Source organism: Colossoma macropomum, unplaced genomic scaffold, assembly GCF_904425465.1.
Source record: "Colossoma macropomum unplaced genomic scaffold, Colossoma_macropomum, whole genome shotgun sequence".
Taxonomy (NCBI): domain Eukaryota; kingdom Metazoa; phylum Chordata; class Actinopteri; order Characiformes; family Serrasalmidae; genus Colossoma; species Colossoma macropomum.
Window position 1 is genome coordinate 29633521 of NW_023494810.1, and position 18643 is coordinate 29652163.

The 18643-nt window shown below is 40.4% G+C and overlaps 1 protein-coding gene across 1 annotated transcript in view; it reads right to left on the reverse strand.

Annotated features, from left to right (window-relative positions):
- dnah1 (dynein, axonemal, heavy chain 1) overlaps window positions 1-18643 on the reverse strand; it is an 81894-nt gene that overhangs the window by 28232 nt on the left and 35019 nt on the right. The window contains 24 exon segments of the mRNA XM_036559949.1: window positions 2-227; window positions 1053-1213; window positions 1350-1499; window positions 1643-1762; window positions 2373-2498; window positions 3401-3532; window positions 4212-4403; window positions 4637-4804; window positions 4934-5125; window positions 5750-5935; window positions 6031-6141; window positions 6958-7149; window positions 7259-7430; window positions 8445-8653; window positions 9200-9335; window positions 11807-12003; window positions 12416-12646; window positions 12761-12939; window positions 14167-14196; window positions 14543-14716; window positions 15756-15913; window positions 16129-16289; window positions 16616-16756; window positions 17385-17489. Coding sequence (XP_036415842.1) covers window positions 2-227; window positions 1053-1213; window positions 1350-1499; window positions 1643-1762; window positions 2373-2498; window positions 3401-3532; window positions 4212-4403; window positions 4637-4804; window positions 4934-5125; window positions 5750-5935; window positions 6031-6141; window positions 6958-7149; window positions 7259-7430; window positions 8445-8653; window positions 9200-9335; window positions 11807-12003; window positions 12416-12646; window positions 12761-12939; window positions 14167-14196; window positions 14543-14716; window positions 15756-15913; window positions 16129-16289; window positions 16616-16756; window positions 17385-17489 — 3849 coding nt within the window.

Below are 18643 nucleotides of genomic sequence, written 5' to 3' on the forward strand. Positions count from 1 at the left end.
CCTGGATCTCTCCAGCTTTGAGCTTGGAGGCACCCAGCACACGGATGAGCTCCTCATCATCCACAGGGTTTCCCTCAGACGAACTGAGACGGAGCAGGATCTGATCTTCGATCTCCTTCAGCTCCTGCTTCATGTGGGCATTGCTCACAATCAGCTGGTTCTTCGCCTCTTCCAGATCAGGCCTCTCTTCTGCTACAACTCGGCCCAGCAGCTGGTCCTCCAATCCACTGAACACCACAATTACAAACAAGATTACACAAAGGAAATATTGACTAAATAGATTATATTATATATATATGTATATATATATAAATATATGTGTATATATATATATATATATATATATATATATATATATATATATATATATACAGTTATTTAGGTGTTGTGGGGGCTTTTTTCCTATCAATTTGTCCATTTAAGACCTTCATTATTCATATAATCATTCAGATATGCAAAATTTAGGCGCCCCGATCAAATTATGCATTGTGATCATTTTCAAAGTGAAAATAAGTTAACAGATCCTCTACAGAGAACACACTTCCACACGTCAAAGCACAATTACTGTTAACTTGCTGAATACAACGTGTTAAAAAAAACAAAACACAAAACCTGTTATGTGCACAAGTTATGCCATATTTTAGTTTAACTTAATTTACCAAATATAATACTATGCTGTTTTAGGCACCTGAGAAAATTAGATTTAAAAATCTAAGTAGTAAATCTGGGCAAAACCTGATACTTGATGATAAATTCTTGTTGCTTTTTACTGTGCTCATGTTTGCTAGCGTTTATTCTAATGATATATGGTGTTTTAACAAGTAAAATGGTTTTAATCAGTGTACTTGGGTGCGTAAGACTTTTGCACAGTGCTATTTATCAGTCAGGCGTCAATCAATGAACAGGTTGTCCACAGACTGACAACTGAAACGAGCCACTAAATCTTCACCCACTGACCCCTACCCCATTTATGTTTTGGGATGGTTCAGCTGACAGTGTTTCTGTGTGAGTTTCGAATGTGTGGTTTGTAAGTGCACACGGCTGCACTGTACCTGGGTGACAGTGTGAAGTTGATGAGAGTGACCTTGGTGGATATCTCAGGTGAATAGTGAGGATTGGGCAGTTTGGTGGTGATGTACATTTTGAAGTCATCGTGATAAGGAATAACAGCATCTCCCAGCTTCAGCACTGTACTGCCCTGCTGCTTATAAGTCTGAGCAACACATTCACACAGTAGTATTAACACACATTAGCACCATCAGTGCTTAAAGAGTTACTGAAACTGAACCAGAATGACCTTTTAGGAATAAACAGTGATGTCACTGAAAAGTATTTCTCCAGGTGTGTACCTGTCTCAGCAAAACAGGGTCCAGTGCTGGGTCCAGCTCCTCTCCCACGTTCTCCAGCAGGCAGGGTTTTCCAAAGCGAATGGCGTTCTCCAAACTACGAAGGAAGTCTCGGTCACTCAGCTTCATCACATCCAGTCCGTTATCACGCTCCTGCAGAGAGAAAGATCCCAACAATGGAAGCATCAATAAAGCAAAACCAAACAACACATTGGACTGCTTAGAGTGGTACAATATCAACAACAGCCACTGTATCTACACCATGTATACATATATATACACACACATTTTCTTACCATGTTCTTGATCCACTTGTTGGCCTGGCCCTGAGGGTCGATGAACAGAGACCAGCGCTGCGAGTACTGACTGATCACACCGTTCTCAACAGAGAGGTTATCCTTCGGTAGCCCTGAGATCTACACATACACACACACACACACACACGGGGACACAGACAAAGACAGTAGGACAGGAAAAACACTTCAGTAGTACAGCCACGGTAAACCCATCTTTCTCTGTACTGTGCATTGTAAAAAATTCAACTTAATTTGTTGACATATGTAGCATTTTTGTGACCTGAACAAAGAATTTGAGAAAGATTGGTTTAAAATGTTAGTTAGTCCATCATAAACTGCCCTAGTACTAAAAACACATGAACATAAATTTCCATGTTTTGCAACTGAACTTCAATTTATTTGTGTATTACCTAAAATTTTGAGTTAGCTGAACAATAAAGTTATCAGTTATCAAAACTACAATCTGTGTCTTACATTCTGTTATGTAAACTTCTTATCTGATGTTCAATGAACTTAGTATTTCAAGCCAGCCATGCTACTTACTTTTTAAAGTTAAAACAACACATCTTTTTACAGTGTGTTAAACACTTTTGGACACAGAAATCTAAGTGATTTCAAGTGCTCCCAAGTGGCGTTTCAGGAGGTCATAGGTTTGATAATGGGATTCGAGCTTTGTGTAAGAGGAAGATTAACAGAATGTTATGTAAGAACATGTGTGTTTGTTTGTCACCTGCCAGGAGCGGATCTTGACTTTGTCTCCAAGAGTGTTGATGAGGTTAGGTTCAGCCGTGTGAGGGACCTGCTGCTCCTTAAAGCCACGCAGCCACTCCTCGACCATCGCTGCCCTGTACTCGCCCTGAGAAACACGAACACACAGACACAGTGGCTCAAACAGCTCCTAGTTCAGGGAGTCCACCATTTTCTAGGTCTCCCTATGGCCAAATTGTTCACTGTGCACTGAAACATTCACTCCCTGAAAGTTTCCAGCTTGGCTTTCTGAAAGTTTTAAAATGGAGGACACATGCTGTTTGTTATCTTACTTGTCTCTCTACAGCAAAAAAAATATTATTTTTCACATTTAAATACATGAATAAAAATACTTGTGTGAATACTAATATGTTTTTTTTGTTGCAGAAAAACATTTGTCATTATCCATTTTCTACTAACTGAAATGTTCATAGCAACCTGTTAGCTACTTAGCCTACCAGTTACATTTGTCTCTGATTTAATTTTACTGTTACGCTCGTGGGAAATTCGGTCCCTGGCAATGCCACAGTCGTCCGTGGCCGGGAGTCCAATACAACCTTCGTGAAAACTGCATAAGTGGGTTTTAAGAAGAAATTTGGAGGAATTGTTGGTAAATGAAGCCTATTGTTCTCAAAAACTTTAAAGGTTACAAATAATATGCAGAAAGCTGTAAAAATAAAGTATTTTTTTCTATAACAATAATTTCTAAGTTCTAATAAAATGAACATTCACATTGCAAAAGTGGTGGCCAAATCTCCGTAGCGCTGAAAGGTAGTTTTAGTTTGTTAGCCACTGACCCAGTTTTTGTTTTGAATTTTAGCATTTTGCATTTAGCATTTAGCATTTTTTTAGCACACTTTGTTTATTTTTTTTTCAGAACCAATACATTCTGACCCATCACTTTTGGAGATGTGGAGCCACTTTTGAATGATGCACTAGAAACACCCACAGGCTTGCACATGCACTTGCAGACACATAAAACACAGAGACACAGGCCATGTGTCTACTCACAGTAAAGGGTCCGAGGTAAGCGACGTATCCTGCAGACATCAGCACGTCTCCAGCTACATTATCCACCAGATACTCCAAATGCTGCACTGCCTCACTCCAGCGCACTTTCTCATCAGCCAGCCCACCAATCAGCTACAACACACATATACATTCATGAATAAACACTAAGAATAATAAACCATACAGGTACATGCTGCATACTTTGCTTTACTGTATGTATTTGTATTTCTGTGTACTGACTTACAAAAGTGATGTGGACAAGTATGGACAAGCATGTTAGTGTTTTTTACAGGTGCATGGTTTTGCAAATAACCCAAGCAGGGTTATTTGGACAGGTGTATCTCATACAGGTAACTTGGAAAGGTGCATGTTAACAGGAGATCTAGACATGTGTATGTTTACCAGGTGATTTGGACATTGTACATGGGAGCTGTAGAGTTATGCACATGAACTGGACAGTTGCATGTTGTATGAGTGAAATGTACAGCTGTAAGCTGTACAGGTGATTTGGGCAGATGTTTGTTGTACAGGTGATTTGGACAGCTGTGTGCTGTGTGGGAGATCTGGACAAGTGTATGTTGTACAAGTGATTTGGACAGGTGTGTGCTGTGAAGGAGATTTGGACAAGTGTTTGTTGTACAGATGATCTGGACAGGTGTTTGTTATACAGGTAATTCGGATGGGTGTATGTTGTACAAGTGATGTGGACAGGTGTATGCTGTGAGAGAAATTTGGATAAGTGTTTGTTGTACAGGTGATTTGAACAGGTGGATGTTGTGTGGGTGATACAGACAGATTAGGCACAGCTCACCTTGTCTGCTCTGATCAGTCTGCTCTCACACAGCTGGCACTTGCTGTCCAGTTCGTCCCGTTTGGCCAGGCAGTCGTGATATTTGGCTTGCAGCGTGGCAATGCCCTCCTCCACCGCCGCCAGCTTCTTTTTGGCCTCATCCAGAATTTGCTGGGTTACAGCCAGGTCCTCCTGAGCCTCGGCAAGAGCTTGCTACTCTCACACAAATGCACAAAAACATTAATATCATGTTTACATAACATCATTGTCAAGTAGCATCTTTCAATAACGACACAAATGCTGCAATTATGATTTCTGCACTGTAGGGGGCAGCATGGTGCTGAGTACGGTGTCTAAAACAGCTCTTTGGAGGGCAGCACAAAAACTAGGTCCCAAACTTAGTTGCTTCCTGCTATGTGGTGGCATTAAAAAACAAAAGTTCTTACCCGTTTGGGCTCCACAGCTTTGGCCACAAAGTGGTAGACATGCATGGCTCGCACCCACTGACAGATGGACGTGCAGGCCTTGGACACTTTGGCTATGGAGGCCGGCTGGAACTCCTCGTTGTCTATGTAGGGCTGCACCAGTTTGATCACAGAGTCTGGGATATTGTCCTGTAGAAAACATATGACAAGTGATGAACAAATGAGCAAAATTTTCACCTGTATTTCCTTGTATTAGTGTTCTGAACAGTTCTCTGATCGAGTTTATTGTGAAAATATGTGTGTAAGTGTAACTCTAACCTTGTCAAACTTGAAGAGGCCCTCCAGGAATTTGCCGGGGTCCTGCAGAAGACCCTTGCCAGGCTCCCAGTAGTCATCCACTTTAGTCCCAGGCTTTTCTCCGGCCACTTTCTTAGGCTTAATGCCTTTCATAATGCAGACTGCCTCAATGACCAGCTTCACTCCCTGGGGAGGCCTCTGCATTGCCCTCACCTGAACAACACCATACAGACATACACAAAGACTATGAGAAAAATCCTGTACTACACTGCAAACGTCTGTTGGTACCAATTTATAAAAATGCAAATATGGATATGGAACTTTTCTGTGTACTCAAAATGAGTGAAAATGACTGAAACTGGTACTTTAATTTGCAAATAAACACCCTAATTTAAAATAAGGAGCCATCTGTGGTGATTTATTCTTAACACACAGTGCATTCTGAACCCTAAATATGTTTTGTCACAAAAGCCGCTATCGTCGATTGTAAGTTCACATTTTACAGCAAAAACGGTGAAATGGTAGTGTTGTTCTCCAGCAGAACCTGAGAAATCAGTTCAGCGAATCAGCGCACAGTATTCGGGTGAAGTGATGCAACACTGCCATAGACTGTTTTAGGAAGAATCTCAAACAGCTCCCTTCTCCCTACAAAGTGCAGCATGTAGGTCTTAAAATAATGGCTACTGAAACAGAGCACAGTGTGTCTAACAAAGAGCCACTTTGGATTCAGCCATGTGTGCACAATTCATACTGGACATAAACTGCAATATTTGGGTGTTCATCTACTCCTCTGTGTAACCACTGATGTCTTCAGGACGCTCAAATGTTTAAAGTCACCTCAATGACATCATTCTTGTTGAGGGATTTGAGGCTGGTCAGCGCAGCATCCAGTGCGGGCAGTGCTTCATCTAGATCTTTCTGTGCATCTGCGGCGATGGCTCCGGCTATCCTAGCCTTCTCAGATGCTTTGGCTTCCTCAGCCTGCACTGCAACACGAGTCTCCTCTGCCACCACTGTGTCTTCCTACACAAACATGCAGACGTACAATGACCTCGGGTCACGTTTTTCCATGTTTAAGTTGGATGTGTTGTAGAATGAAATATAAGTGTGAGTAATGCCTTGATTTTCTCCATGGTGATGATGGTGTCTCTGGCTGCTTCTTCCAGGAGAGGCCGCATGGTCTCCAGCTCCTCCTGCATCTTACTCACGTCCTCAGCTGTGCTCAAGAGCTGCACACACACACATGCAAACAGCCAAATCACCAAAATAGATGTTAGTCAAACAAATTACAAGCCTCATTTCTCAAATCCGATTTTTTGCTCAAATCTGTTCTCTCTGACACGATGGTTCAGACTCGTTTAGTCTCAAATCTGTCCTAAAATGACCAGCATGTGCACATCCTACTCAGTAACATCACGTGAATGAATCACGTGCACCATCAGCAAACAGACTAATGGTCAGAACGAGTTTTGCTGTGAAGATAACTCACTCTGATCAGCTCTCAGCTTCATTGTTAGAGCGAGACGTAGGCAAAAAAGGTGAGATGTGTTTCTCTTCCATCGTTTACAGGCTTTAATGTCTGTTTGGCACTGCTGCCATGGTAACACTGAATGATGGCGGACGAGCAGTGGGAAAAAAAGCACATGAATTCCGATGTGAGTGTTCACATTAAGGTTGCATGGCGATCGGATATGTATCCGATCTAAGACCACATATGAAAGTGACTCAGGTCGGATTTGAAAAGATCAGATTTGTGTGTCCACACAGTCTTGAAAACATCAGATCTGATTAGGGCAAAAAATCGGATTTGTCCCACTTCAACCTGGTAATGTGAACGTAGCCATAATTCCGCTGATGCAAAGCACTGCTCATATGAAATGAAGCCCCAAAAGCTATTTGAGTGCTAATAGCCCCACCTTGTGGAGAATCTTCAGCCTGCTACACGTGAGTGAGTGAGTGGGTGTGTTACAGAGGAGTGGTCAAGGATCACAAGCATCCTGGGTTAAAAATCTTCAGGCATTCCCAAACCTTTTGCTCTCTCTCACCTTGTCCAGACCGGTTTTCATGCGCTGACGAGCCCCGTGCAGTTCCTGCTTTTTGCGGCCAATCAGAGCAGAGAAGATACTGAGCAGCTCCAGGTAGCTCTTGGGTGTGACATAGTTGTAGCGTGAGAGTTCAGTTCGGTACTGCTCACACTTACGGGCCACCATCTGGTGGATCTCCATGCACATCACTGTCTAAAAACACAAATATACATACACACAATCAACAGCTGAGTAACACTTTAATATGTTTTTAGTCCACTTGCATGTATTTGCGCACACAAGCATGCACACTTTCCCTCACCAGGCCGTTGAGGGCAGCAGGGCTGGCCTCTAGCTCGGGAAGTTCGTTGAGGAAGGACACTGCCACAGACTGCAGTGCCTCCTGTGGCCAGGCACTGAACCAGTCGATGGTGCAGCAGGTGACCAGAGAGGGGAACTGGCGAAGCCTTGCTCGGAAAACCTCCCCTATCGGACTTCAGGAAAGAGTACAGACTTTAAAGCCTCAGTGAAACTAAATCCAGATATTCTTTTCAAAGTAGGTTCATCTTGCTTTTCAGGGCACATACGAAGTATGACCTGTAAACACAATGCTCACAAAAATTCTGTTCTTTCGATGTAAACTGGGCACTCCAAATCTTGGGTATCGCTTATGCAAGCAGTACCCAACCCATAACAAAGCGGATGAGGCTTATTCCGTTCACACATCTTTAACAAAGTGACAATTCCCTATGATTTTACTTTGTTCGAATCAGAAAAAGATAAAGCTAACCACCAAGCGAACGCTAACCTGGAGTCATAACTGAGCTATCAAGCTCACTCATCTGTCTACCTGTCGCCTGTCTGTCTGTTCATCGAAAATAAGAACATTATCTTTTTTAAGACGTTGTCATATAAATACTGTTAACAATGTATGAATAATAAATAATATTCATTTTTATATAATATTAATGTTTTCTAGTGAGTCATCGACACAGCAAGGGTGATCTGCATAAGCAGAGGTTGTTTCACTCATTTATTTCTGCTCACATTGTTGTGTTTCATTCCGCTGCAGTGATGTCGCAGGATGGGAATGTTGGACTGAGGGATGTCAATCACACATGCTCATTAGAATGTCAGGACTCCACCCAGACAGTTCTTTTTCCCCATTTTTATAGATAATGGTGTATTATATAGTGTCAGAAACCACATTAGCAAGTCTATTTGAGATTACCTGACAATTCTATGCAGTTTGAGGCAAGTGTGTGATAATTCAGCCATGCAGTTAGCTGTGGATATAAGCTTTCTCCGCTTTCCTTGGTAGCTACATTAGCTCTGTACTTTTAGTACAAAACTAAGCAAGCAGACCTCAGACACCAAACATGTGCTGGCTGACTGATTATGTCTCAGGTGGAAATTTCAAATTTCAGTTTTAAGTGAACTGTTCCTTTAAGTAGAGACCTTAAAATGAACAGCTACAACTGCACACACTATGTGTTTTTTTTTCTGACCTCATGCACAGCACAGTGTGGATGTTGCTCCGGACTCTCTTGACGTAAGCAGCCATGAGATTGGCTTTGGTGGGCTGCTGGCCGAGGTCCTGCACCACAGGCTTCATAGCGGTCAGGATTCTGTCCTGCTCCTCACCAGTGTAAAGATTCGGCACGTCACCTGAGTTCAGGATGTTATTAATGTCCTCCAGGAACGACTCGCTCTTAATCTGAAAACCAGCAAACAAAAAAGAAAAGGGGAATTCCACCACTTTTTCTAAATTTCTGCACAATTAAATGGTTCAAATGTAAACAGAGTCATTCAAAATGGTTTGGTGTGAAAATTTGCTGAGCCAGAATTGTTTACAGTGGCGGTGACAGGAACCAGATGTCTGAAGAGTTTAATGCCTCTAAAAGGTCCCTTACAGAAAGTTATTACATAAAATGATTAATCTATTTCACATTAGTGTTCATAAGTATAAGAGGAGATATTATGATTTGAATTTGATAAAAATATTGTTGTGTTCCTTTAAATTTTTGCCATTTTTTTGGACATGCAGACTCAAACCTATCAATATGGAATTTATAATGCATACAAATGTAACTGATTAAGCTACTACGTAATTAATTATATAATTACAATAAATAAGCATGCAATGTAAATTATACATACACTAAAACGACAATAATACCTCTAGACTTCTCAACTGTAAATTCAGGTTTATCTTACTTGTGTGTTGATCATGAATCCACAGGAGTGATGATGTTAATCTCACCTGCGTATCAACGAACAGGAAGGTGATCTGAACGTTCTGCAGACCAGCCTTCATCATGATGCTCTTAATGTCCTCCCTCCATTCTGCCGTTCCGTAGTTCTTAGACAGCTCAATCTGGAAGCACTCGTAGTCAGATCTAATGGGGCAACATGGCAATAACAATGACAACAACAACAACAGCAGAACAACACAAAAAGACACAGTAAAACACATTAAGACACACATTACACAGAAAAACAAGACATCACTCAAGCATCACTCTGATAGCAGATACCCATAAAGATTGTTTCTGATTAGCAATTAGCCTTCTGGCCCTATTTCACATAAATAATCTATCATTGCTTTCTCCAAAAATTGAAACATTATGAGAAGAAAAAAATGTTCTTAATATGATTGTGTGTTAAAGGGGAATTCCACTATTATTTCAAAATTCCTTCACAATTAAATGGTTAATACACAAACAGTCATTCCGAGTGTTTTGGTGTGAAATGCTCTGTTCTAGAGAAACCTACCAAGTCAGAACTGTTCACAGCGGTGGTGACAGGAACCGTCCAAAGCCTCTAAAAGCTATCAGTTATTAAATGAAATGGTTATAAATACACTGCCTGAAGTCAGAGACATTGTTTTACAATAGTTGAAATGAGATTTTGATCAAAAATGTATTTACATTTACTGTACATGTAAAGCAAAACTTTACCCAAAGAAACCTTATTTTTTCTGATTTATCACTGATTTATCACATCAACATTATATATAGAAACGCTGACGGTGTTTTCACTGTTGGTTTTGGATAGTAAATAAAATGGCTATATATAGACACTGACTCCTGGTTCCCATCACCACCACTAAAAAGAAGTTTCTCCACAATGAACCACTTTACACCAAACCACTCTGCAGAAATGTAGAAAAATTGGTGGATTTTCCTTTCAATGTAATGCCAATTATTGTTTATTCCAAGTCTTTTTTGAACTTTTTCTGTTGGTGCATTCGCCATGAAATGTTCACACAATGTAAAAAGTGCCGTTTTTAAATTTTGTTCAAAAATAACAACCAGAACGGAGGTGACAATTCGACATTTTAAGTAGTGTTTTAAATGCAATTAAATGCATTAAGCGGTGCTTTAAATGCATGCTCAGGCAGTTGCTGTTGAAATAATATAACTGTAACTGCACATCTGTGGACCATGAACATTCAGTTCTAGATAACTCAGTCTTCAATCCTAACAGAAGAACTTCAGTAAATTAGAGGTACAGAAAGCCTCTAATTCACTCTAGCTTTTCTGCTCAATGTCGGCAGTATAATAGCAGATAGGTTCATGCCAAGCTGCTACATTCCTGAACCCTGAGCCCACCACATGTCTCTAATGTGGTGGGAGAGGCTGAGAGAAATCTATTTCCTGTGTGGTATAAGTTGATAGCATGCATCAAGGGGGGGTGTCTTTGTGCTCATTAGGGTCTTGTCAGATGCTACCTTTAATGTTCAACATGTGTGCCCACACTGTAAGGTCTCTGAACTGCACTGATTCATATGCACTGCTTTATATTATTTATGACTCATAATGAAACTCACTGATGGCTTCAATTTCACATGAACAGCTTTGTACTCAGCATAATGATTGGCTGTGGAGTCTGCATGCTCAGATACAGAACTTCATAATGATAGGTTGGTTTGCTTCATATTGTGTGGTCAATATGCTTCTGTGCTGAGGTTACACAATGGGGGTCCTCTTGTAACAGCACATGTGGTCTGACTGTAGATTAGTAAGCGTGCTGATTACGAATGGTTATGGCAAAAATTCCCCTTCGTCCTTAATGTAGGTAGTCAACCAAGAAATGTTTAGTGTCTGAAATCTGTTTATTTAGTTTTGCACTGCAACTACAATGCCACATCCTGGTTGACAAGGGGGGGTAGATTTACTAAGAGAGGCTACTGACACTTTGAGCTGCAGCCAATTTAACGGGTTATCTACTAACAATTTCCATGCAAATGAATACAAGCACAGCTTTGTCATTAATGTATCAGCGCAATATAATTTTAGTATGAAAGCCTGTGTCTGCCAGGAAGGAGGAAAAAAAATGTTTTTCTTTCATTTATGGTTCGAAATGTGACTTTTTAGGTCAAAATAACGATTTATTTTCTTAAGATTTTGACTTTGTCGAAATCCAAAAACGTTTTCAGTGTTGGAGTGGGCGGTTAACCAGGCCAGCATGGCCGGGAGCAGGAGAGCACATATGTGAAGAGAAGTCCTGAAAATCTATTAACAGAAAATGATAACCATCACTTAATAGTGAGCATATAAAAACAATATGTAACAGCAAAACCAATCATGTGAACAACATATAAATTGCATTCTTGTAGGTTACAGAAACGGCAGAGTTTGCAGACAGACAGTCAGCCACAGCTGTGGAAATAAAGCCTAATAAAATCAACCTAAATAAAGTCTCAGTCATTTTAATTCAGGACTAATGCAGATGGGAACCAGCTATATGGGACAAACTCAAGATATCTTGACGATAAGGCCAACGATTAGATAGCTGCAACACTGCGGAGACTCCATATCACAACCATTTAAACAGCCCAGAGCTGAGAGAGGTGTGTGTGTCTTACATGTGTGTGGCGAGTTTGGTGAGGGACTGGCGTCCGCTGCCACCAACCCCCAGCAGAAGAGCGTTCCCCAGCGGCTGCCGCAGGATCCGGCTGATTCGACACACGTGCTGGATGGCGTCCATGAAGAGCACCAGCTTCATCTTAGTGGTGCTGACCTGATTATAATCCTCCATATACTCCTCCATCACCCGCGCCAGCTGCAGGAGAGAGAGAGAGAGAGAGAGAGAGAGAGATGGGGGAAAAAGAGTCAGCCTTTACGGGGCTACTCACAGCAGTGCATACACATCATATTTTAGCCTGTATTTTTTTTTTTTCTTTCCTTCAGTACTAATACTTCTTCCATTATTATTATTATTATTATTATTATTATTTTAAAAGGCTATTTGAAAAATGTTTTGTGAACGGATGAGACCAAAATACATCTTTTTGATTAAAATGAGAAGCATTATGTTTGGAGAAAAGAAAACACCGCATTCCAGAATAAATAACTTATTTCATCATAACATTCTCCATCAATCTGAAGAACCCTTTCACGATGCAAAGAACCCTTTGATCATGCAAAGAAGAAGAGCAGATGTTTAGATAAAGAAGGCAGAGAAGCCACTCCACCTTCTCTCTGTCCTCAATAAGCTGGTAGGCTTTGCTGTCAGTTCCAGGGACCATGAAGTCTCCAAAGAGGAGCGGCTGGTGGGGCACCACCTCCTGGAAGCTGCAGCCAAACTCCTGGAGGCATTGCTGGAGGAGCTGGTCGAACCAGTCTCTGTCCTCCGCACTGACCAGCCGGTCCTGGAACACACGGCAGCTCTCGTGGTACCACAGCTGCAGCAGCTGGACTTTATCCTGTGGGACCCACACAGGCAGCTATGCTTATCAATGCTCATGAATGCTTATCACTGTAAATGTATAAGCCATATGCAATGTATCTTTCAATACCCTTCTGTCTTTGTTACAAACCTCTATCTTCCCTGCCTCGGCCATTAGCAGGCCCTGGAAGACCTTCGAGAGGTCGCGCAGGTTAAAAGTGTAGTGGGACTTGGCAGGGGTGGGCAGGAGACCACTGGTGATGGTGGAGTAAACTTTAATGGTGGCATCCACCAGCGGCTCGTTCAGTGGAAGCAGATGAGGAACCTTTTCTGGAAAAAAGATGGCAGAAAGAGAGTGTTAACATTTCTGGTTCATTAATCTGAAAAAGTCAAAACTGCTAATATATGCACCCAGCATTGAGTTACGATCTCATGTCATTCAACAACCAGATGCTGAGGAGGAATCCCATAATGAAATGATTAAGATGTGAACAAGTCATTCAGAGTAAAATGAGTCAAATGCTAGAAACTTACAAAATCAGAACTGTTCACAGTGGTGGTGACGTATGAGGAGTTTAAAACCTCTAAAAAAGCTGTCTTACAGAAAGTGACTACATAACATGGTTATGAATGTGCTGCCTCATGCCTGAGATATTGTTTGATGGCAGATTTAGGAGATTTTGGCCTAAAATCAACTTTTAGGTCCACTCATGGCAGAGACATACATGCAGGATGCTGTAAGGAGAAACGGTCCCTAAAGAAAACTTGTTTTTTTTTCAGATTTTTCGCTACACATATAAATTCAGAAGACATGTGTAGGTTTACTCGTTGCTCTGGATGGTAAATAAAAGTCAGTACGTTTCTATACAATTAACCATTTCACATCAAAACACTCTAAGTGACTTTGTTTACATTTCAACTCATTGACCTATGCAGAAATTTTGAAAAATCTGTGGTATTGCCCTTTATATATCATATACATCTGGTGAAATTACAGCATTCTCCCCCTCTTACTCCCTTCCTCTCTCTCTCTCGCTCTCTCTCTCTCTTTCTCTGTCTTTTTTATATACTGTCATCCACGCCCAGTGTCAGGGGATCACTCAGTGGGGTAATGCACCACCGACTAATCATCATGTCCCACTAAACCCACTAGTTTGTGCGTGCTTCTACAGTGGCGGGCTGCAAAAAACAAATGGAAACTAAACAAGCAGTAGCAGCTCACGCTTGGGATTAAGGCTATGTGGATTAACATGTAGTGCATCACTCTGCATTGGCTGTACTGTAGGGATGTGCTGCATGCTGCGGGAAGATAAATCAGCAGAATTGGGTAAATCTTTGGTGAATTGTTGTAAATATTAACTCTCTCCTGAATGTTGGACAGACCTACCATATATTTCTTACCCTGTATTTAACTTTTTTTATTTATTTTTTTATTTATTTATTTATTTTATTGGCATGTGTAAAGAACACCCCCCACCCCCCAGCTGTTTTCTGAAGTCCCACTCATGATTTAGTTCTGGCACTGGGTCTCATCTCTCTCCCTGTGCTCTAACTTACTGCCTGGCTCCTTTTTACTCATGTTGCCATCTGCCAAAAAAAGAAAGCAAAACAACATTTAACAACTGAAACATGAACATAGCTTAAATTTTACGTGATTGCTTAAGTTAAATGAAAGTTTTGTTTTCCATTGAAATCCATGAAACAACCTTGCAGATCTGAGGTGAGTAACCAGTAAACAAAGTGAATGCCTTTATGTGCCACCCATGCTTGTGTTGTTATCACTCCAAATACATTTAAAGGGAGTGGAATAAGTGAGTTGAATAAGGCACTGGAGTGCTGCACTGTACATTATCATGTGCCCCAGAAAAGGCAATGAAATAGACTATGGCACCCCCCCCTTACCTTTGATGCTCTAATTATGCCCTTAACTCACCCATCCAATTGCCCAGGATGGTGGAGAAGATTCTCCTCTTGCTGGAGTCCTCCATCTCAGTGAAGGAGAGGAAGTTGAAGTGGCGTGCGAAGCGCTGGGTGATGGGGTTCCTGCCACCGCCGGGGGGGCCCATGGCACATGCAAAATTGATGTCCACCAACTGCTTAAATGTTCCTGGAGAACAGAGATACTCACACTAGTCTGACTCCTCTAACTTCCCAGCAATAGAGAATGTGTTCTCAGTCAATTCATCTGCTTAAACTAAATGAACACATTTTCTAAGAATGACTTGATCTTAACAGCATGATAAAATAGACCATATCTAGCTTGATGTTAAAAGTTAAAAGGCCTATGTTTTACACTTGTCTTGCATTTTATTTCATTTTTAATTTTTATAACCATTTTCTATCTTCTCTTCATCCCTTAGAATCAAACAAGTTGATTTTGTTATTGTGCCTTTAAAACTGATACATGTAAATGACCTCTGTTTTGACTGGCTGACCTACACAGTGCCTCATTCAAAAACAGATTATGGAACAAACTGTTAAGTTCGGACCGAAATCCACAGGACTGTCAGAAAAAAAACTTGTGTGGAGGGGTGTTTTTGGTTGTGAAACACACCCATTCATTGTTTTTAAAAAATTATCATGATGGTGGTGACATCACAGCCATGATGAATTTAAAATAGAATGTTTTTGCAGCTTAGTTTACATATATGGACTGCATGGACAGGGGTGAGTCCATATTGGAACTATGTATGGTTACATAGTAAATCAAACTCTTATTTCAAAAATGCAAGGAATAATTTCCATTATATGGGTACTTTAACTCCTTACAATCCCAGGCTTATTACAAACTAAAGCTTATTACCTAGTAACTACATGCTCTACAGTGCAAACTGGCTGAGTTATTCTTGTGTTATAGAAGTGTGTAGTGGGTCTTGGCCATTTAAGGGGTTTAGTGTGAGTGAATGTGCATATGCAGCATTTGTGTGACTGTATACATATGTGAAATTAAATATAAATTTAAATTTGGGCAATACATCAATCTTTTATTGTCAGTTTTTAAATGTGGCTTTAATAGTGAATTGTGTATCATGTATTGTGAAAATATCTTTAAGTATCACAATTTTTTTGCCATATCACCCATATATAAGGAATGTATATATATGTGTAAGTTAGAGTTTCTTTCCACAATGCCACAGGATACCCACCTATTTGCTTTCTGTCGTACCAGCCGCCGTGGTCCATCCACTGGCGCAGGAGCTCGATTGGTGGCTGGGCTCCGTACGTCTCCAGCATAGGCATGTTCAGGTCATCGATGAAGAAAATAAAGTATTTCCCCAACGGAGGACCAAACACGCCCTTACGCCTGGTACACACAAACATAATAGTTATGACCAGTACCATCATGACAACAATAAATGGACAAAAAGCCATGTTTCAGATCATAACAGAGGCAACATATGGAGATGGACATCTGGGGAAAAGGGAAAATATGTGATTTATAAATGGAACCAGTCAGAAAACAACAATAACAATAAGTTCGAAAAGGCTGTGGTCACAATTAAGGCAAACCCAGCCTACCTCTTGTCCAGCTTGCTGTCGATGTAATCCTGTGTCTGGTTAGCAGAGGTGCGAGCGGAGAACATGAGGAAATGTGTGATGTACTCGGCTGGCATGTTCTTCAGCAGCTTGTCAGACACAGTGAGGGTCTTCCCGGTGCCTGTCGGCCCAACACACAGCACCTGAAACACCAATCAGTTTAGATAGAAAGATAAGCACAATAGAAATTGTTGTAGGATCATGTTTTAGGCCAATCTAAATAAGTACGTACTGTCCCTGTCTAAACAGAACCTCAATTCTCCAAAAAGGTAACTTTACAGTGGCCTTTATTTATTTCTACTATGGCCTTTATTTATTTAGCCATATCAAATACTATTATTAATACTATTTACAATTTTTAACCTGAGAATTCTTTTTAATTATTGATGGAGAAACTGATCTGCATACAACATCTCAGACAAAATGCCCCAAAAACGTGCAGATATTTGTACAAAATGGGACTATATACCGGCTTCTTATTGGACAGAAGCATGTCCATCAAGAAGGACATGCGCACAGTGTCCGCAGTGGGCACGATGATGTCAGAATAATTGGTTTCTGGGGTGATGACAACATCCACAGCATATTTCATCCAGTTGACCCATTGCACCTAAACAATACAGTAAATGTCAGTGAATTAATCAACAAATGAGCAGAATGACTGATTAAAGGGGACTTTCACCAATTTTTCAAAATTCCGGCACAATAAACTGGCAAGACGTAGACGAAATCATTCAGAGTGGCTTGATGTGAACTGCACTATTCTAGAGAAACTTTGTTCACAATGGTGGTTTTGAAAAGTAAATAAAATGGCTATATTTGCATTGTAAACATCGTGACCCCTGGTTCCTATCACCACCACTGTAAAGAAATTGGACTCAGTAAGTTTTTCTACAATGAGCATCAAACCACTCTGAATGACTATGTTTACATCTCAACCATTACATTACTAAGAAATAAAAAGGTGTAACTTCCCTTAAACTATAAGGCATGTATGTGTCCCACATTTCAGCTTCTCACCCTCATAACCACATAAGACATAAGTTTCATAGTAGTTACCAAACAATTCATAGCAGCTACTGTATAACAAGTCAGATTAACTGGATTAACCAACCTACCCTGAAATTTAAAAGGTGAATTAACAAACCAATCAAATCAAATAAAGCTAAATTATGTCAAAACATTTGTCTAAATATTTATTTATGTCTCAAACCCATTTATACAACAGTAGTCTGCACCTTCCTCCCTTTGGCATCCTCCTCATCCTCACTCAGGTTACTGATGCCTCCATCATCCAGCTGATAATCATAAACCAGCCCCTCCTCTGGGAAACACAGCTGTATCTGCACAACAAAAACAGCAACATTACTACAGCCTTAAAGGACCCTACTGACCCTCTCTGAAGACAGGTACTAAAAAATAAGAAGTGCCTGTGTGCTTTCAGGTACCATTCGTTTTAAAGTCTATCTGAGAAAAAAGCCATTTAATCTAATTTATCACAGAATGACAACCGCAGTAAGCTGACTGGGTTTCACACTGACTTTTATTAGGATCATTCCCCATTAAAGGGCCTATCCTGCATTTCTCTTGTATTTTATTTCATTCCCTGAGGTCCTTTCATGACATATGTGTACCAAAAACAGTTCTAATTCATTTTAACATGATCATTTTCCAACGTCTCTTTATTCCTTCCAGTGAAAGATGATGTTTTATGTTACTGTGCCTTTAAGACTGATTATGTAAATGACCTAACTTGTGGTTGGCTCCCCTGCATTGTGCCTTATTCTGAAAGCAGTACAGGACGAAGCACTTCTTATAACTTTAGCATTAACAGGTGGGGCTAAACCACTGTAGGCTGAATGGGTTGATAAATGTAAATGCACCAAATTCTGTGACATCACAAAACCAATTCATTTAAAACCGGCTGTTTTTCTGCTTTATTTTCCTATATGGGATGTATGATCCAGGAAGTGAATAGTACACACTCTAGATCAGTTGTAAAAGTCTCAGAATTACTGGTACTTCTCAAATGAAGAGCTCAGTTAGGGCTGGTGATTTGTGTGTTGTGAACGTTTTGCTGGAGACAATTTTAAAGGGGAATTCCAGTGATTTTTTCAAAATTCCTGCATAATTTAATTACAGAGATGCAAACAAAGTCATTCAGAGTGGTTTGATGCAAAATTGTTTACTGTAGACAAACATACAGACTTTGATTTCTTTATAGTGTTTATAGAAATTGGAACCAGGGTCCACAATGTCTACAATGCAAATATAGACATTTATTTACTATCCAAAAGCATCAAACTAGAAAAAAAATTATTTGGATATTGATCACACTCTGTATGTCCCTCCCCACTACAAGTTTTAGAGGGTTTAAATATTTCAGACGTCTGGTTCCTATCACCATCACGGCACATCAAACTACTCTGAGTAGCATTGTTAACACCTTAACAATTTGACTATACAAAAAACGAAGATTATATGGAATTTCCCTTTA